The following is a 21,872-nucleotide window of genomic DNA, read 5'->3' on the forward strand; positions in this document are numbered from 1 at the left end:
ATTTAGAGCTTAGGTGTCGCCTTCCTCCACCTTAGCACTTTGAACGAGGATGCTAACGCCAGGGGCTGTTGAAGGCCCCAGTATTCTTCCAAAGATGCAGGTGTCTGAGAGGGATACACACAAACATATAGCATATGTCAACACAACCAGAACTGATCAATTCAAGGTGCCACCCTCTTTTTCTTAGACACACAGGCTAGAGTAGGAAGTTGGCTCTTGGATGTCAAAAGCTCACTGTGCAAAACACTCTTACACAACAGTTACCTGACAATGCTTATACCCAACACACAGGCTTATAGAATCCCCTGCCACACTCAGTCACTTCTCACAAAAACTTGGTGTTATGGGCGTTCCTGTCAGAGGGACACTAGCACAAAATTCAAATAATGGCAAAATTCCCTGAATTCGAGCCACATTTTCACAGTAAGCAATAAGTGGAATTGTTCGTAGAAGGGCTGATCTCGTAAAACTACTTGTGCATGCTGTTAAGGTGGTGTTGTATATGTGGGTGTGCACAAGCTCTCGCTTTCCAGGAAATTTTATTTTTTTTTTTTTTTTTCAGGGAATGACAGAAGGAGAGGAAGATCAACTTTTGGCACTGAAAGATTTCATGTTGAAGTCGAACAAGGCGAAGGCTAATGTTGTTGACCAGAGTCATCTTCATGACAGCATTCAGAAAGGAGAAATTGAGCTTACATTATTGGGATTAAGAGGGAGACACGTTGATCTAGTTAAATCCAAACAAGAAATTGATGAGAAGCGTGGTCAGTGGATTTGTCGATTTATATAATATGTTTAGGAAACACTGTTTTTTTGTGTGTTGTGTCTGTGTCAGTTTGCATGCATTTTTGTTAAAGAAGGCTATTTTGTCAGTTTGTATTGCGTTTATAGTTTTTTAGATGGATTTTCAGAATCAACTGTGGGAGGGTTCTCGGTTGGACCAACCTAGTCATTCAACACTGTTACTCTCAATAAGTCTATCCAAACTTTATCAAGGTAATATAACATGCACAGTAAGGCAGACTTCAGGAGCTACGGGTGTTGTGTGGCATGCTGTGGAAGTAGAGTTAAACACACATAGATACTTTCAAGTGATAGAGCGCCACATAGCAAAGGTACAGGGGTGCTAAGTTTCCTTACCACACTTTACAGAAGGTGATAAGTGGAATGAAAAACAAATAGATCATTTTACTATGGACAACAGAGTACTCCTGCACTGATAACCATAGGGACCGATCAGTGCCCCCTTAACAGATGAGCTTACCAAGGTAAGTTAAGTTAAAGACTTGACTGGGCTCCAAAAGTCAGAAAAGGTTCAAAACAATAGCAAAATGTGTGTCTCATTGATGTCTATAGAGAGAAAGTAGCAAAAAGCAAGTTGTTCCTAAAAGGCCTAAACACATTAAGCAGGGTAAATATAAAGCCAATTCAATTAATTAAAGCAATGAAACTGTAGCAAATAAAGTGAAAACACAATGCATTAAGCATACACCATATACTCTGCTCTGTAAGTATAAGGCAGATGTTATGACATGGATATGTATTATTTGTCAGTTCTCCTCTACCGGGTGTGTCTGTGTTGTTTTCCCTGCCGCCCTCCTCTGTTGTTTAGTGGAGAATGGGCCTTTCATCTTCCACAGTTTTGGTTCCCGCCTTACTTTTCCAACTGTCTCCTATATCCCTACACTCTGCACCATATCTATTCCACATCTATTCCACTCCCTTATTGGTTCTATGCTGTGTTGAGTATGCCCACTGACATCCCTGTTTTCGTGTCTCTGTTGTGTGCCGTGGAGGTGTGCGGGGAGCGTTGCATGGTGTGGGGGTGATTAGTTGAGGGGGGTAATCTATATAATGCACCGCAGTGAACTGTCTGTCTACGTATTGATTTGTTAACGTCCAAATAAAGCCCTGCTCAGCAAAGAATTCTAATAGCAGACATCCAGCTTCAGTAGTCCTTCAGTATTGGATATCTGCACTCTGATGAGACGGTTCCTGTGACTGGACAAAATGAGATGCAGACAACATCGATTCTGATTACCTCAAGGACCCCCGAGGACATGATGATTACCACTCTCCGGTGGCGGAAGGCGACCCCTGTGGCAGAGACAAAGATGTTAGACTTGCAAGGACCAGGACCCTCTTTGTTCGGGAGAGTAGCAACTGCAGAGGGATTCTTTCTGTCTTCCAAGTTGAGAGTCTGCATAGTTTCAAATACAATCCCGGTAAGGCAACTGGTGCAGCAAAGAGGCCCACAAAAGAGTGGTTAGAGAGAACTGGTGAGTCCAAAAGGCCCCGGGACACTTCATAAGGCTTCGGAGCTGAGATCCTCGAGCAGTGGTCAGGATTGGCTGTGCCTATCAGTCCTGAGGTTGAAGCACTGATGAAAGTCTTTCAGGAGGTCAGCACAGAGGAGCAGGGCTTCACTAGAACATTCCTTGAGGCAATGCTGGTTTGCTGCAACAGACGTTCGTGGGTCTTCAGTTCCTCAGCTGGCTGCACCTCTTTGAAGGGTTCTTGGTTCCAATGACAATCTAAGAATTATACAATGTCGTTTAAATTTTTATTCCAACATTACAAGACAATCTAAGAATAACTGCAGTATTATCCTATATTTAAGCTACCCCCAACCCCTCATGAGTCCATTAATGGGGTAAGGATCTGTACCATTCAAACCGCAAGGGGCTATTCAATCATGGACAGCCCCCAGCCTTCACATCTGTCCAGCAACAGACACTCTTGCCAAAATTCAGACTGGGACCAGACACTCCAAGCCCCCACATCTGGCCACAAACACATAGCGCTGCTTTGTCTGGGCAAGCCAAGGCTTTTCCTGCAAAAGGGCTATCCTTATATGGTGTTTCCGGACTCGCGAGGCAGACAGAAGACCAAATGAAAATATGGCCAAAGGACAAGCGAAAAATGAGCGGCACAGCTATTTTTAGAGTTTGTTACTCCAAATGGTATAATGCAATAAAAGTTTAGAAACACCTAAGTAACAGAAATGTTATGTATCTTAAAAACAACAATGAATTTCTTAGTGGTGGCCTGGGACCCCTTGTACTGATTGTTGTAGGGACTAATGATCTTTATTAGTTCTAGTTACACTCTTTGGGCAACCTCAACATTTAGCTTTTTCCCCCCTGTGCCTTTTTTGGTTCATCGACTTATTTTTGATGGCCAGAGACACTTCTTCTGAAGTCCCTCTGCCTTTACCTGCCTTTTTACCTTAATTACAGTGCATGGTATTGGGTCCCCCCTAAGGTGCCCAGCACCAGGGGTGCCTCTCAGTTTCCCCATTTTTGCCCAAGGGTGAATGTATCACTGTACACCCATTGGTTTGCCCAATGCATTATTTTCGTAGGCATTGGGGAACCAATGTTTTTTTAAAACCCTGCTCTCTGACGAGGTAGGCTAAAATGGCCATTCTAACCATGTTGGCTCTTTGTAAGCTGATCAAGTTAGCCTCTATTTTGATCCTAAGTGTTTTAGGCCATTATAAGTCTCCGGTCTATCCTTTTCACTTCCTGTTATGGTGGCTAAGGTTAAGCGGCAGCCCTACTGACCAACCCGTATAGTTGGGCATCTGACCCTTTGCCGCCAGCCCCTTTTAATGAGTGACTGGCTGACAGACTTTGTCCTGCCCCTGTTGCACTCTCTGGCTTTCTAGTTCTGTAACTTGGAGGGGTCCAGTCGGCTGACCACCTGATGGCATCTGGCTGTTCAACTCAGCATCCTGGCATTTACCACCAGCATCATCGCTTGGCTGTGGGTTGTTGCTGGAGCCTTGAAGGGGTACTGATACATCACCTTACTGAATCTGCCAGTGCATATTCTTGGTGCCTCCAGCTGTTGTCCCCATCCTGGGACAGTCTGCTGCTATGCTGCAGCCTTCTTTTGTTCGAGCTGCCGGGAGCTGTTTTTGCATGTTCCTACCTCTTTGCTGTGTCCTCCTGGAGTATATCTCTTATGCAGGCTTGTGGGTCCAGGCCCTGGGAGAAGAACCTTTGTTCCTTTTCTGGGTCTTTGGGATCGTTGTTGGCTCACTGGGTTGTTTTCAGTCACTGTAGCAGTTTCTGTTGAAACTACTGATGTGAATACCTACCTTTTGGTCTGTGGGTGGATGATTATTCAAGATTCTCTCCCTGAGGTGTTCCCTGATGCTGGGCCAGAGATTCTTTGAAGGCATGACTTTACCGACATTCCCACAGATTTCTATGGGTGAGTCCTCCTGTTTTCCCACATCTTCCTCTGGGGCCCTGGGTCCATCTTCCGACCTCTGGTGCAGTTACCTGGGGTTGTTTGTTGCATAATCCTCACCTTTGTGGTCAAACAGAGTTATATCCAATCAAGCAGATTTCTAATGGATTTTGTCCTCCCACAGATTCCTCATCTTTGATATATTCAAATCCTGCTTTGCAGTCTCTGAAAACTTTTCGACAGCAGAGGGTACTGTGCAGTGTTAGGGAGAATTCTCAGAAATGTGCTAATTCCCTCCACTTTAGAGACCCCCAGCAACTTTGCTGAATTTTGAGGACTTTATTTTTTTAACCTGGAGAGAGTGAGACCCTTTTCCCCACTCTCTCGTGAATTTGAATCTTTTTTTGAACACTGTGTTTCTTTTGGTTGTGGAGTCTGACAAACTCCATAGGCATCATCTTTTACATTGTGTGACACAGCACCTTCAGTGCAGTGGCACAGGGAAGTCTTTCAGTTTTCCCAAAAGTTTAAATACATTCTCTGGGATGAACTATTGCTTCCCAGAGCAGTTCAGTGAAATTTACTTTTCTTACATTTTACAATATGGTGCTGGAGGGGTTACCTAGTATCCCCTTTGTCTAGCTTCTCATGTAACAATTTTATTTTACCCTTTCCTCACTGAATGGCTGGTAGCAGTGGTTTCGTTTTAACTAACGTGGTGTGCAATTACCGCGGTCTGCGTTTGCAGGTAAAGTAGAGCACCCAAGAGTAACATTTTTGTCAAAATAGCCCCGGTCTTCTTTTTTCGCAATTTCTTTGTGGAAAGGTCCTTCTTGAGATTTACTCTGCGCACCAAACCATGTTTGGTCCCATTGTTCGCTTTGCCTTTGGCGGTATTCACGAGCGAAGCCCGCCTCTGGCTCCAGGGTGTCTCAGTGGGCAGGAAGTGAGGGAGGTGCCCGAAATGCACTCTGGAGACCCAAATGCACTCTGTGATGATTGGCCGGCTGACTGTCCGGCAAGGACAGCCACCCTGCTGGGTGACTGACAGCTGCGTTGGAATGAATGCGAGAGAACTGAATAAAAGACGAGGCTTTTGGCTTGGAAGGCAGTGTCGACCACTGGACGAAGGAACTCAAGAAGAACTTGAAGAGGACACCTGCTGCAACTCTTGGACCGTTGAAGCCCTGCTGCTGTGCTGAAACTCCAAATTTGTATTGACAGAGAAGCCCCTGCAAGGACGACTTCTTCCCTTGTGTTCGTGGGACCAATCAACTCCGAAGTAAGTCACATGGACATTCTCTCGGAGCTGGTTGCATTTCCACAGAGTTGCTGCGGGAAACCGAAACGCCAGGGAGAGGAACATCAGAATGTGTGCGTTGCTTTTAAGTTGGCCAAGAACTCCAGGAAGATCCTACGGACTTCCAGGAAGCAGGACTGACCGAGCCTGAGCCCCCTCAACAGAGTGCGGGACCCCAAAAGCAAGGAAGGTCCATCTCGACCGCTAGAAACTGCAGTGTTGCTATTTGCGGTAGTCCCGAGGAGCTGAAACACCGAAGTGGCACTTGTTTGAAAGATTGCCGGCTGCGAGTGGTGACCGTCCCATTGCAGAGCAGGAGTCCCCAGAAGTCCTCCCTCTTGTCCCCACGACTGAGGCCCAGGAACATTGAGATCTGCAGAGCTGCACAGGAACAGAAGTCATCTGCTGCACTTTTTCTTCAATACAAAGGTACTGTAAAGTCTGAGAGAACTTACCTCTTGCTTGCATCTTCTACTACTCACAAGTCTAATCAGCTTGTGGCCCTACATTTGATTCTTCTTTTCTTCGAAGACTTCTAAAACATTGTGCAAAGACTTTTCTACTTACCTACCAGAAGAGCTTCATCCTATGTAAGACTGTTGCCCATTGACTTTGGCTTAATCTTTTATACTGAATGACTCTGATTTGTGGATCCAAAAGTATTTGCCTGCTTAAGAATATTTGTGCTCTCTTGTTTGTTCTAATAACCTTTTCCTTTTACCAACTTCTACCAGTATTCTAAATGCAAACAGTCAGATATTAATGCCCACAGCACCCTAACTATTGAAGTCACCTGAGGGTGTATGTTGTGTCTGTGGGCCATCCCAAAAGTGTCTTTACTGATTTAGAAACTAAGAGTGTATACTGTTGAAGTGTATTTGTGTGTTGCTTTTTATATTGCTCCCTTCTGAAGAAGGCTTATTCTAACTGACTGATAAATTAATAATTGTTTATTCAAGAAACCTTGTGTGTAAGTGTTTATTTGAATACTTGTCACTGTGAATCTCTGTGTAACTCCCCTACAGCTCACATTGACCCCTCTTGAGATAAGCCTGGCTGCTCAACACGCTACCAAACTGTGTAGTACAAGCTTATACCAAAGGTTGGGTTTCCTATTACCTCTAGTCAGAGTTGTAGTGCACCCTAAGGGTACAGCATGCAAACTTTGCCTAACATGCAGCATCAATTCGATGTCCATGGATGGTTACCATTCTCGTGTCCGGACGTGACGGTATAAATGGCACTCACTGCGCCCGTTGCCTCAATTCCATTTTTCCCCATGCACAGCATGCTCTTGGAATGGTTCGACTCGTCTTTTTTTTTTTTTTAGCAAATCTTCATGATGCTACAGGGAAGACGGGCTTTAAGAGATGTGCAGACTGTGACTTGAAGATATCGATCACTGATCCACAGGAAATGTGTTTCTGGTGCCTCGGCACAGAACACAAGGTCATATCATAGAGTACGGCTCTTGCCAGTCGATGAACATTAAGTCCTTAAAATAAATTAGGTCAAAAATCACCTTGGGTCGGTTTGTTTCATAGTCTCCATCTTCTACTCCTTCGGAGAGAGAATCTTCCAAAGGGAGTTGTTCTACTGGAGACAAGTCGCCAGAAAGGCCCAAGAAACGCTCTAAACATTATAAGTGTTGGAGATTTAGGATCTAGTCACTCTTCGTCATCGCAAAAGAAGGCGAAGAAATGACGTCATCGCTCCTCATCCCTCGTCCTGCATGCATCAGGTACATTTTCCTGATAAAACCGCCTCAGCGGCCGAAAAGGAAATATTCTGTCAATAAGTTGACACATTCTTGAAGGCGATTCCTCCTGGGCCCTCGAAAGAGCTGAAGAAGGCTAGAAATCCCACTGCGTCTTCCAAGACTGGCAGGGAATCAAATAATACATCGACTTGCGTGCCCAAATGTCCGGGTCAGAAGGCCTCGGGGATGTCCTCTCGAGTAGCGTTGATAGTGTCGACCACAAAGACAAAGCCTAATGCGCCCATGTCCTTCTTGTCGAAGTAATCAAAATCAAAGGGCCCTTCAATGCGGACTTCGGTACCAACTTCGAGTTTCAGACCTCAGTCAAAGAAAGATTTATTTAAATCTGATCGATCTATTTTTGAGGAAGACGAGGAGGAAGACAATGTTATCCGTTTCGGGTTATAGCGTTTGGATGTTCCAGAAGAGCTGATCTCTGATCAATCTCATTTAGAGGAGAAGTCTGTGGTCTTCATACTTCGCGTACAATTTGAGACTCCAAATTTGAATGAAAACCCTATTGCTGCCTTTACAAAGGTTATGAAGAGGTAATTGAATATTTGGGTAATGTGTGTCCTGCAGAGGACAGAACTCAGGGTGACCTTAGAGATATCCTGGATAAAGGTCCCCCTCAAAAGCCCGTCATGCCCTTTCATTCAGCTTTAAAAACATCTATTCTAGAGAACTGGCAGAAGCCTGACACCACTCCTGCTGTAAACAAGGAGTTGGTGAAGAAATACAGACCACCTTCTGTGGACCCTGTCTTTATTTCAAGGCACCCTACACATGAGAGTTGGTGCAGGTAGTGTGATGAGGCCAATGGACTCATCACTGTTTTCCTGGCTGTGTTTCATCCGATGGCTGTGTGTCATTCCATGTGGCCAAGGGATGGCAACCGTTACGTGATTCTGAGCCTAGGGGCGGCTGTATGAGGGAGGATCACATGGGAGGAGACAGCAACCGGGGGGATGTTTTGACTTAATTGGATGGTGCATAGTATTTTCCCTTTTTCCCCCTGAGGAGAGCCATCTGACCCCCAAGACCTTAATGGCTCATTGTCAACTAATAATTCCCCATTGTAGAGGAAGTCTAGTCACTATTGTAGACACCCAGTGATAGGGTGCCCTGCTCACCCTCTACTAGTGACTCCATCTACCACTAATGTCCTACGCTGGCTACTCCCAACCACTACTACCTCCGCCACTACCAATACCCCCCACTCCACTACTCCTACTCTACCTCTACTGCTTACACTCATCTCTCTCTCTCACACAAAAACACTCTACAGACCTCCTCCATAACAATAGCCTCTGCATTCCAGTCGCTCTCGCCTCCTCTCATCTCTTGGACGTCCTCCTCCCCTGACTGTCCTCGCCAAACTGCAGACCACACCGAACAACTCCCACGCTCCCTCTTGTATATCCCTCTTCCTCTCTGGATTGGCTATTTACCCTACCAGTGGCTTACCTTGCTTTCAAGGGGTGTGACGGGGAGGGCTTTGGAGGTTACATAAGGGCTTTAAGCCCCACCCCCATTTCATGGCTTTGCTGTATTAGGGAGTTTCTCTTGGTGAGCTGGCTCTTCTTTTCTGGTCTGTGGTATTTTCTGTGAGGATGGCATGCTGCGTGACACCAGGTCCTGCCATGGTACCGTCCTGGCAGGTAAGGAGATGGTGGGAGGAGGCCTGTCTACATATTCTCTGGCACCCAGGCTTGTTGGGGTTGGGCTCCCTCCCACCCCTGAGAAGGCCGGGGTCAACAGCCCCGTCACAGAAGTTGCAAGAAACGTGACAGAAAGATTGTTACATCGCTTATTGTTTAGACAAGAAGTTTGAGTACAACAAAGGAAAACGCTACAGAAAGGCTATTATAGAAAATGTTTTTGTTTAAACAAGAACATTTTTTGCCATCCTCTCAAGAATCCAGAGGCAGGGGACCAACCTCTGGCTCCAAGAATCTTTACCTTCTAGAACATTTCTTTTTAAATCAACTTTGATACTTTTTGTTTTTAACACTTTTGCTCATATCAAGTCAGATACATTTTCTTGCACCCTTTTTGTTTTGTTTTAGTGTGAGGGTCTGGGAAGGACGTTTTGGACACAAGGACCGTTTTAGTTCTCCAGCATGGGGTCTGGCATGGATTCACATGCGAATATTCCCCGTCGTCAGGCTGGGAATCCTCGGCAAAAGAAAACAGTTTCGCTTTAGAATGAAAATGAAAATTGTATTTTACTCTGTAATCATTCACTGTCCTTTGGGTCATGCTGCCACCATCCAGTAACAGTTGTCTCCCTAAGATCCACCCCGGGTCGCCTCCGTCAGATTTATACTGCACGTTTCAGGGTTTGGAGTCCTCTCGTGTCACTCTTTGAGCCGTTTGAGTTTTTTTTGATAAAATGAGTCATTTTTTTATCTGACATTCTTCCCTGTTCAACCGCTCGACTACCGGCAGCTGGGATCCGTTGTCGGCGAAGATCACCTTCTATCTCGGATCTTCTCTTCGATGTTTCCGAAGGCCCAGGCTTGGGCCTAGTTCGCACCTCAATGATGTCAGAGGATAAGAGGAGTCTCTTTAAGCTTTGTCCCAAGTGTGGATGACGAAACATCTACTTTGAGGATCGGCACCTCAAGCCTTGCGCCTTGAAACACTAGTGTACGGCTGCATTATAAATAACGTATCAATCGATCAATCAAGTGCCTATATTGAATGCATCCGGACCATGATGAGGGATGCAAGATTTGCTGCAGTTTTCCGTCGAAGAGTGGGAAGTACCGTTACTGCAGATAAGCAACGTGGCTCAAGTTGAGGAAGGCCTCCGATTCGGCCTCCGTGCACAGCCAAGCCTCATCCAGCACTTGCCGGTTCCACAAGCTTGCTCGCTCTGAAAAGAGGTCAAGATCCTTTGAGGATGCCCCTGGCCAGAGCATCCAAAAGAAGGCCAAATACTAAGCTGCAATCCCGCTAGGGTCACTGTGGCCGCCGGTCAGATTTCGAGAAGGTCCTGTTCCCTGTCTCCACAGTGAGCCTGCCGGAGGGGTGCGCAGGGGTTCCTCCCGTCAATGGCCCCATCATTGGGCCCATCGACTAAGTCATTGACGACCATCATTACTTTGGCAACGAGAGGGGTCATTTTTATACATTTTTCAACACAACCAACAATACAAACCAAACACGCAGTGCAATCCACAACCATTACATTAACATCAATTAGTCTTTGCTCACTGCCCCCCTGATCCCACCCCCCTTTACGAGCCGGTTTGTCCCTCACACTCAGTATCTGCTACACGCGGCAGGACGTCATTTTCATCGGGTTCCTCTGGATCTAGTATTGTTCCAAATAGTCCAGATATCAATGCTTTCCATGCCATCAGGGTACCTACTTCTTCTTCCCAAGACATGCTACTTGCCTCCTGCCATACCATCGTTTCAGCCTCCGCCCATTTCTGTAATTCCTTCCACCACACCTCCACCCATGGCTTATGACACTTTTTCCATCCCATAGCTATCCTTCGCTTTGCAAGCACGTACGCCAAGTCTTTCAGTTTCCCAACATGCTTCAGTTTTCGTGGCCTAGGGAACCCTCCCAACAGGCAGGCCCAGACCGTGTCCAAGGCGAGCGTGACCCCTTTCTCTGCTAGCTTTTGTGCCACTTCTCTCCTGAAACACTCGATTACTGGGCATGACCAAAACATGTGTGTCATATCAGTGTTCTCCTCATCGCACTTAGGGCACGCCTTTCTCCCAGCGCCTCTGAACTTAGATATCCTCACCGCGGTCATATACCCTCTATGCGTTACATACAGCTGTATTTGCTGCAGTCTGGCATTCCTAGATACCTTCTTGTGGTAACCCAGGGCCCGCTCCCACATCCCATCCTCCATTTGGGCTCCCACCTCTGCTTCCCAATCCATTCTCAAATATGTCAATTCCTTTCCAACCTTAGTCATTACCATCTCATACAATCTAGAGATCTCATGCCCCCCTTCAGTTGTGTCATATATCATCCCCATAATGGCGTCTGGCTCCTCCGCCAATACTGTCTCAGGCCACGTTTTCCGAATCTTCCTCACCAACCTGTGATACGTAACATATTGGCCCCTGTGTAATCCCTCCTCCTCCCCCAGTCCTTCAAAAGCTCTGATTGTCCCCTCCTGCCATATATCTCCCAACGTTACCAGCCCAACCGACTCCCAGAAGGCTCTGATAATCACCGTCAGTTGCATATCTCCTCCTGCCAAAGCAACCAGCGGTACCTGCGGGGAACACGGGAACGGGTCCCCCATCATCATACATACTCAACGCCACATTTTCCACCCCAGCTTCATCATCCCCGGGCGCTCCTTCATTTCTGACTCAGGCAACCAGATAATTTCCTTCAGGTAAAACGGGGTACACTCCTGCCCAAACAATCTAAATTCAGGGGTCGCTTCATCAGAGAGCCATTTGGCCACATATTGTAATTGACTTGCTTTAGGCCTCAAAATTAGGTCGTTTAATACCCCCTTTCTCGTGAAAATTCTGCAACTTCCATAGCGCTACTCTATTCCGGGTACCATGCCACAGGAAGTCCCTACACATACTATTCAGTTGAGCAAAGAACCACTTGGGAATCATATGTGAAATATTACTAAAATAATGTAGAAGCCTAGGCAGAACCACCATCTTAAGCATCGCTCCCCGTCACATTATCGCTAAGGGCAACTTCTCCCAAAACCTCATACATTTGCAGATTTTTCCAATGGCTAACTCGGTATTACGTATATGTTCCTCTTCCGCCGTATGGTACACTTCAATTCCAAGGTAGCGGAAGGAGTCCACAGTCCATGGCACCGGTAACACCAGCAATCTTTCTACAGAGGTTCCCTTGTAACTGCCCAATGGGAAAATGCTAGATTTTTGGGGATTCACTGCTATACCGGACAGCCTCGCATACCTTCCCATCACCTCCACAATATACTGAAGATTTTCTTCGGGTATCTCAAGTATAATAACAAATCATCCCCATATAGGGATATCAGGTGCCGTTCCCCTCCTACCTCAATACCTATTGTGTCGTATTGCTGCCTTAGGTATAGTGCCAGGGGCTCCAGAGCCAGAATGTACAACATCGGGGACCAGGGGCACCCTTGCCTAGTGCCTCTGCTAAATTGCCATCTCTTAGATATCACTGTTCCTGTTCGAACCCTGGCTAGCGGCGCACTATACAGCATCTCCGCCCACCTGATGTACCCCGGCCCCCTTCCATACTCTCCCAAAGCCGCAAGCAGTCACGGCCATCTAACCGAGTCGAAAGCTTTTACTGCGTCTAAAGACACAATTGCCATTTCTCCTTCATTGTCACAGCCCCATTCGATCACCCGATGGAGTCGCCTGTGGTTGTGAGTTATATTCCTGTCCGGGACATAGCCCTTTTGGTCTGGATGTATTAATTTGCTAATTACTTTCCGCAGTCTATTCACCAGGACAGCCGTCAATATCTTGCCGTCCTGGTTCAGCATCGACAATTGCCTGTATGATCCACAGCTATGTCCAGGTTTATTAGGTTTAGGGAGCGGTATTATGATCGCTTCTCTGAGCGACTCCGGCAACTGTCCCACTTCAAATGCCTCATTGAGCATTTTCAACATTGGGGGTAGTAATTCTGCCCTATATGCTTTATAAAATTCACTAGGGAATCCATCTGCTCCCGGGGTCTTACTAGTAGGTAGCTGCCTAACAACCTCCTCCAACTCCTCCAAAGTAATTGGTGCGTCTAGTTCTTCTTTCTTCTGCACTAATCTTGGGCAATCCTATATCCTGCAGAGTTTCCAGTATCTCATCCCGGCTACCTCCTCCTCTGTCCTCGTATAGTTCCCCATAATAATCCGCAAATTCCCTATTGACTCCCTCTTGGGTGTCCACTACCTCACCTTCTTCTCTGGTTATTGTCCTAATCGGGGGCCTAGGGGTTTCACTTATATACAGCCACGCCATGAGACGACCTGTCTTATCTCCACCCGCATGTTGTCTCTCAACATACTTTTTGTAATTAAGGTTGCAGAGCCTTTCCCAGTGTTCCGCACACTGCTGCTGTAGTTTAAACACCAGCTCGGTGTCTACGCTTCCACTTCCGTTCTCTTTCTAATTCCTCTTCCACTCTTTGTAAATCATCCAGGGGCCCGCCCTGCAGACCTTTCGACTTAGCGATTGCCACACCCTGCATCACAACCTTGAAGGCCTCCCACAGTATCCCCGCCGAGTCAACGCTGCCTGTGTTCACCTCAAAGTAATTAATGATCTCATCTCTCATATCCTCTCTAAAAAACAGATCTTTGAGCGCCTCCGCACGGAGACGCCAAGTCGGAATCCGCACCGTAGGGCGGCAATATTGCCACCCCAGAACCAGGGGCGAGTGATCCGACCGGACACTCGCTTTATATTCTATGTGAACGATCTCTACCATTACATCTGGTGTGGCAAAAACATAATCAAGTCTAGTATACAGCTGCTGTGGGGCTGAGTAATGGGAGTATCGCCTCTCGTTGGGATGCTTTGTTCTCCACACATCTACCAAGTCGAAGTCGGCTAGCAACGCCTGCAATGGCCTAGCTGCTGGGGCGGGCCTGACCATCTTGTTATCCGATCTGTCTATCTCGGGGTTCAGCACACAATTAAAATCTCCTCCCCAGATCACCGCGCTACCGACGCACAAACCTAGGTTGGTGCACAAAGTCCGGAAGTAAGCCACTGTGTTTTGATTGGGGGCGTATGTGTTTACAATGCATACCTCTTTATTTTCTACCAACCCTCTCACTATGACCAAACGCCCCTCAGTTTCCACTATTTCCTGTATTAGCTGGAACGGGACGTGCAGCGCCACCCAGACCAGTACTCCCCTAGCATAGGCCGAGTACGAAGACCCCACTACAGTACCTTTCCATTTTCTCCCCACCAGCTCCAACTTTTCCCGTGTCAGATGCGTTTCTTGTAACAATGCAATATCTATCTTTTGTCTTTTCAAATATAGCATAATCTTGTTCCTTTTTAAATAACTAAGTCCCCTGACATTCGACGTCACTATTCTAAGATCCCCCATAGCTCGGCAATACCCATCTCCCTCCCTCCCAGCCACTGCCATCCGCCTGCGCAATACAGATACAATTCTAAGGCTATTCTATGTAGGCTCGTGTTTAAACTCAAACTCCCCAAAACTATATACACCTCAAACGCCCCACCTCCCTCCCCTCCCCCCACCCGTCCCTTCCCCAACAACTCCCTCCCCAACTGTTGCCCAGCTCCAACCCTGGATCTCAGGCACCCCCACATCTAGCCCTGTCTAGTACGCTCAGGGCTCAGTAGGGTGAAGTCGCCCTAATGGCCACTTAACTATTAATACTAAATGGGGGTGTGAGGACTAGCCCTGCAAGGCTCCTTAATAAAGCAACAGTCACAGTGCACACAATACATTATCTATTCTAATCTGGTCCCATCTACTAACCGGCCACGTCAATGACTATAGTCAAGTCCCATAGTCTTAAACTGCACCATCTTCCAGTGCTCCCATCACACATTACTTATCTCGTCCGTCTCCTTCTCTCGTCTGGATGTCGGACTCCTGGGGGCAACTCTGCGTATCAAGCCATCCCATGGCATCCTCCGGAGTGTCAAAAAACAAGGTCCTGTTCTTATGAAAAACTTTCAATTTCGCCGGGTAAAGTAGCATGTACCTATGGCCCGCTTCCCTCAGTCTCCTCTTAACGGCCCCGAAGTTCATTCGGCTCTGCTGCACCATCAGGGTATAGTCCGGGTAGGCTGTTATGTTTGCCTCCCCTCACTTGATTGTTCCACCTTTGCGGAAGTGTTCCCAGTAATTAAGGATCTTGGCAATAACTGGCCTAGGTGGGTTGCCTGGCGGCGGCCTCCTCATTAGAGCCCTATGCGCTCGTTCTACAGCAAATCCTTGAGACAGAACTCCTCCAGGTATCTCCTGCAGCAACATATTTTCAACAAACTCAGTGGGGTTGTGGCCCTCTGTTCCCTCCGGCAAGCCCACAATGCGGATGTTGTTCCTTCGGGCGCGTCCTTCCACTTCCTCCGTCCTATTCTCCAGGTTGCCCACTCTTTGTACCAGGGCATGCTGTTCCGACCTATGTGAGGCGCAGTCCGCTGTGTTCGAACTCCCCTCCTTCTCAAGGTTCTCTGTGCGCTCCGACAGGGACCTTATGTCTTGTCGGAGTAGATTCACCTCCTCCTGCACTTCACCGACCTTAAGGTCCAACGCTGTTTTCAGTTCAGACACTACTATTTCGAGCTTGGCTTCCCAGGCCGCTTTCAAGTCTGCTTTCAAGTCTGCAATCGCAGCCAGGACCTCCTTTTTTGTAACCGCGGCGGCCATGCCACCTGTGGGGGGCTTGTCTTTGCTCCTGGCACTTTCGGGCCCAGCGGTGTCCTGGCGAATTCGTCCAGCGTAGGTTGCTTCACTTTTTGTCTTAGAGGCTTAAGAGATGATGCAGCAGCCGTATGTTGTGGGTCTGCCCACCTCTTATGCTCCACAAGCGGGGGGGTCTGGGGGACGCGTACCCAGTTCCAATATCCAAAGCCTTACCCAAGCATGGGGGTATCAATACCTCAAAAGATCAGCCAGCCTCCTACTTGGCATGCCCTAGCCAGTCTGCAGCGATCGACAAGTTCACTTACGCCCTCCTTCCTTGTTATTTGGGCGGCGCCGGGACACACGTACTGGTCAACACCTTTGTATTATTTAACACGCTCGGAGGTGCTCCGCTGCAATGCAGAATGTCATTGGGGTTCCATGCACAGCATCCGGATTACCGCTTTCCAGTGCGTACGGTTATTCACAATCAGGAGGGCCCCCTCAGACTGTTCCAAGCTGGCCTTTATTAGCCACAATGGACTGCGCTCTCCCACGTATCAGCCCACACACCCACGTCAACCTCACCCTGGGGTGAGCGTCACCTCTTCAGCTGCAGCATCCCCTGCTCTCCTAGTTGCTTTGCCGTGTCCCAGTCGCCGCACTCTCTTCCACGTATACGGCACTACTGTAACTTCGCGGCCAGCCTTCTCCGGGCGGGCCGCCTTCGTATGTGGTCGCAGGCGTATACCAGATGTGCCTGCCGCGCCCCCCGTCTTGGGTGCCTCAGGCGTGTATGCCGGGTCCGGTTGCAGTGCTCAAATCAGACTCCTGCGCCCACTTGTGCCCCGTCCTCATGGGCGGCGCTGCGTGTGGGTGTCAGTATCTCATCCAGTCCTGTTGCAGTACGGCTAAGCCTTTACTGCACGGTTGTAGGACTGTTCATACCATGGTAATCCCCTGTTAGTTAACCTGGCCCTGGGTATGCATGTCCCTTTTCCTCCCCAGATCCGCCTAGCACGTGTGTTGTGTGGCTTGCAGGCTCCACTTTTCGCCACAGGGCCAGTTGTCTTCAGTCCCCAGGTTGGGATCCAGAGTCTCCACCAGGGTCAGGGTTGTTTCTTTTCAATGCAAAACAACTGTGCCCCGCCCGTGTCTCCCTGCATCCATATGATGCCTTGCCCTCTGCCAGGAATCTTGGTGTGTTAATCGGCTTGCCCGTGTCATGAATGTACCTTGCTTCCCTGCTATGTAAGAATGCTGGATCTTCGCTCTGATGTCAATTACACATGCTCTGGTTTGCGAGCCCCGCTCCTTTCAGTCCTGTATCTGCTACTATGTAGCCTCTCGCTACGGCCATTACAGAGCGTTCGCATTTGTTTTTATAGTTCAATTCGATTGTCGAGCCTTCTTAGGCGCTGCACATCAGATGTTTAATGAGGACGCTCGGCTTGCCTCCATTATTAATTAACTTGTAAGGGCTAGCTTCAGACAGCTGTTTTGCCGTTTCACAACCCTGCCTCTGGCGGGTTGCCAGCTCCGAGTTGGGCGCCTGCTTTGTCGCACCGCCTCTTCACGCAGTGCACCTCCGCCTTGCTCGTATCCCGGACTCCCGGGCTCGATTCCTCAGAAGCACTGCGCTTCGTAACCCAGCGCTCTCGTACACCGCTGCAAGCTTCCTCACAGCAGGCAGCTATGCCTGCTGTCCACTGCCGCCGTCTTGTCGGCTGATATTTCCTCTGGTTAGCGGACCTTTCGCCCCCGAGCGATTTCAATTAAGAGTTAGGCTCCAGCAGATTCTTCACACGGGTGCGCTGCTCTGCTGCAGTGCATCTCCTTGTTCGTGCAGCGCCATCTTGTTTTCGCCAGTGACCCGACCTCTGCAAACTTCATCGGCTCATAGTTTAACCCATAGCCTGTCAATCATATACAATTTACATCCGCTGCATGCTCTATACTTTCTTGCTTCTGTGGGTAATCTGTAACTCTTTACAGCCGGTTCCAGGTGCCTTTTTTTCTCCGGCTCATCGACGGATTTGCAGGAGCCCACAGGGATCTCGACCTACTCCGTGGCCATGTAGCCACGCCCCCCCAACCAGAGGGGTCATTACTACCATGGTGTCCACAGAGAAGACGACAGCTACGCCACTAGTGGCTTTACCTCCACACCTGCCCACGTCCACAACCACGACTCCTGAAGATGCGCCTGTGGGTGAACAGGCTCCCATCATTGCCCCCTTCCCTATACATTCATGGAGATTGAGGGAGCTTCTGCCCCCTGTGGATTTTCTCACTAGGGTAGTAAAGGTGTCCCAAGCAAGCCAGCAAGGGTCTGCGAAGGGATCCCCACAAATAAACACCAGCTCCAACGATGATCACCTTCCTGAAGGTTACTATTTGGATCATGAGGGAGGCCTCAGCCCCATATCCCACGAGGGATCACTGAGGGCAGAGCCGTATGTGCCATTTGGTCCATGTTTCACACCTGAGGCAGCACCTGTGATTCCAGTTACGCCTCAGCCAACTTCAAGGGATGTGTTTTTGGACATTTTGGTGACCCACCACATCTTGGTGTGGGAGATACAACAGAGGCTACCAACTGCTCCGGTTCCTGGGCTGGTCGGTAGCCCTCAGTGATCTCCAGTGAGGAGTCCTCCTAGGGCGAGTCTGTTAAGAACAAGGTGCTCATCAAGCCCTGCCAAGCTGAGACAGCAACCCTGCCCATCATGGCCGAAATGCTAGCTGGCGACACCGCCGCCAGAACTGCCACAGAGACTGTTCACCACTGTAAGTGAGGGGCCTACACATACCGACATGGAAGAAAAGAAGGAAGGCTTCCTTTTTCAGCCCCGTGAGTCTTCTAGGAAGACGGTCATGTCAATTCCTCTGCTGGACGATGTTTGGGAGGAGCGGTTGGAGCTTTTGCACACAATACTGCCCAGAGATAGACTGGGTAAGAAATAAGGGTACCGGTCACGGCCCCAGGTGCTTAAGCTCCCAGCCTTCTCCAGACTCTGTGGTGTCTGCCGCTGACCTGGAAATGCTCAACAAACCCATCATCCTCGTCCATGGTTCCTCCGGGCCAGGAGGGGAAGAAGCTGGATGTGGGTGGGAAGCTTCCCATTTACACCGCGGCTTTCACCATCAAAGCCGCCAATGCCCTGGCCATCCTGCCCCGGTATGATTTCATCAAGTCCAGGATCGACCCACCTTTGTACCAGAGGACAAAAAGGCTGATTTCCTGGCCCTATTCCAAGAGGGCGAGGTGGCCTTGGACCATGCCGACTCAGGATATTGCAGACTCTGGCTTCCGCCAGATGGGCAACGGAGTAGCCTTGCAATGCCAAGGTTGGCTGAAGGTTACAGACTTGAGGGCAACCGTGCGGTCCAAGTTGGTGGATATGCCTTTCGACTGGAACAGTTTGTTCGGAAATGTGTGGACAAGACGCTTGAATCAATTAAGACCAACACAGAGATGCATGGTCCCTGTGGACACTGAGGCAGAGACGGACATCGCCCTGTCATTCCTCAAGGGGAAAATCGGGCAGATCCTTCAAGGGATCCTCTGCACCCTATCGCCAGCCTTCTGGCCTACAGGGGGTCGCTCACAAGTCTTTGGTAGCCGAGGGCAGCGTTGTCTTGGCCCACAGGCAAGGACGCAGATGCTGAAGCATGTTTGAACTGGGCAGGGATACGGGCCCCCACTTTCGCACCCCAGTGGGTAGCCGGCTTTGCATACTTTGTCGGCAAGTGGAAGACCATCACCCCAGACAAATGGGTGCTGAATGTTCTTTATCAGGGGCACACCTTGGAATTCCAACACAAGTGTCCTTGCATTCCTCCTGTGGTGCGTAATTTCTGTAACCCAAGCTGAAAATTGTCTTGTACATTTCTGTAACCCAAGCTGAAAATTGTCTTGCTCCCCTGCACCCTGATACCCTCGGGTCTGGCGCACATTATAAATAATAAAACAAACAAACAAAAACTACACACGGCCCAGCTGCTGAAGGAGGTTCAGGCCATGTTAAAAAGTAGGCGATGGAGCACGTCCCCCAGACCCCCTTTTGGACTGAAGTCCGCCCGAGGGTCTTCACCAAGTTGATGGTGGTTGTGGCAGCGAATCTAAGGAGTGGAGAGATTCACATCTTTACTTACTTAGACGATTGGCTGATCGGAGCTCATTCCCCCAACCAAGTTCTAGAACTTTTCAACAGCACCCGCCACTCTCTCCAAAGACTTGGCTTATGCCTCAATTAAACAAAATTCCAGATGGCACCCTCTCTGATGCTTCAATTTATTGGAGCAGTCCTGGACTGTTTCTCAGCCAAGGCTTTGCCCCCCCGAGTTGACGGTTCAACATTATCTAGCCAGATGGTAACGAGATTTCACAATTCCCAACTTCTGCCGGCATTCCACTTTCTGAGGTTGCTGGGCCTCATGGCATCCTGAATTTTCCTCCAGTGCCCCCTCATATCCCAATGGTCACAATTCTGAGGCAGGATGACAGACTTTCTTCAGGTCCCGAGCATGGTTGCACAGATTCTCCTGTGGTTGAGTCTGCAAGGATAATCTGATGATGGGGGAACCTTTACGGCAACCCTGGCCGGAGAGAGCAGTAGTCAGAGATTCTTCCCTCAAAGGATTGGGAGCTCACATGAGCGATCTCATGATCAGCTGACTTTGGTCCCCATCAGAATCAAAGCTACACATAAACCTATTAGAACTGAGGGAGCGATCAGACTGGCACTGATGGCCTTTTTGCCCTCCATACAGGGGAAGAATGTGCTGACAATGAGGTACAACAGTGACTATGCATTACCTCAACAATAGAGGAGCTTTAGGGTCTCTACCACTGTGCAGGGAGGTAACACAGATCTGGTTTTGGGTGCTACATAACAGGATCTCTGTTGGTTGTTTACCTACCCAGACAAGAGAATACAATGGCGGACGTAGGTAGAGCATGATCTCCCACAAGTGGGTGCTGGCTCAGGAAATTCTAGAGATCTTTGCCCTTTGGGGAACTCCTGAAGTCGATACTTTTTTTTGTATCCATTATCAATAATAAGTGCGACCTGTTCTGCTCCAGGGAATTTCTTCAGAGAGGAGCTCTGTAATGGACTGGAAATGTCCACCCTGTAAGCGATCCCACCTTTCATTCCTCATGTAATCAGGAGATTGAAGTTGCTCCAGTTTGAGCCAGGAGGACGTGGTACCTGGATCTTGTAGACATGCCCATCTGTCCTCTATTGCATTTTCCACAGAGTGGACCAACTCTCACAAACGAGAGGCTGTCTTCTTCATCCAGAAATCAGTACTCTGAATCTTCATGTCTAGTTTCTGAGAGGTTAAGATACAAAGATTGGGACCCTCCTGGAAGATGTGATGGAGGTGTTGCTTTCAGCCAGAAGACCAGCAACAAAAGCACTACTGGTGCCGTTGAAACAGGTTTTGCAGCTGATGTAGAGCTAAACATGTAGATCCTTTCACTTGCAATACACCTGCAGTGCTTTCTTTTTTGCTGCACCTTGCCCATCAGGGGCTTGAGGTGGCTACCGTCAAGGTATACCCAGCTGCGTTATGCATTTTTAAACGCATGACAGAGCAGCGCTCTTACCATAAAATGCCAATTGCCATTCAATTCCTCAAAGGACTGACAAATACTTTCCCACCGGTCCCTTTTCTGGTCCCGTCCTAGGATTTGAATCTTGTATTAATATTCTTAATATGGGCTCTATTTAAACCTCTCCATTTGTGAACACTTGTTACATTTAAAACAATCTTTTTAGTGGCCATCACTTCTGCTCGTAGACTGAGTGAGCTACAAGCCCTGTCATGCAAACCACTCTTTACAATATTTTCCAAGGAGAAGGTAGTTTTGATGTTTCATCCCTCCTCCTTCTCAAGGTAGTGTTAAAATTCCATCTTACATAGAAAATAACTTTTATCCACCTCCTCACCCTTCTAAGAATGAAGAGAGGCTACACAGGCTTGACCCGAAAATGACCAACTATTTATTGGCTATACAGACACAGGCCAAATTAACTTTGTCACGTTGGATCATCCTCTGCATTACACAGAGCTACTCGATTGCAGGAAAAGATGTCCCTGAAAACCTAAGAACCCATTCCACCAGAGGAGTGTTAACCACTCAGCTCTCCAAAGAAGTGTACCAGTGCAGGAGATTTGCAGTGCCGCAAATTGGTCCTCACTACATACTTTCGCAACACATTGTTTGGACACCTTGTCAGGGCCAGAATGCTTGC

General features: G+C 48.3%; 1 protein-coding gene across 1 annotated transcript in view; it reads left to right on the forward strand.

Annotated features, from left to right (window-relative positions):
* The window catches only part of PIK3R4 (phosphoinositide-3-kinase regulatory subunit 4), a 1,130,409-nt gene that overhangs the window by 525,810 nt on the left and 582,727 nt on the right, over positions 1 to 21,872 (forward strand). Inside the window, exon 10 of the mRNA XM_069648735.1 lies at positions 563 to 764. Coding sequence (XP_069504836.1) covers positions 563 to 764 — 202 coding nt within the window. The remainder of the gene's footprint in view (positions 1 to 562; positions 765 to 21,872) is intronic.

Source organism: Ambystoma mexicanum, chromosome 2q (assembly GCF_040938575.1).
Source record: "Ambystoma mexicanum isolate Mex_15411 chromosome 2q, UKY_AmexF1_1, whole genome shotgun sequence".
Taxonomy (NCBI): domain Eukaryota; kingdom Metazoa; phylum Chordata; class Amphibia; order Caudata; family Ambystomatidae; genus Ambystoma; species Ambystoma mexicanum.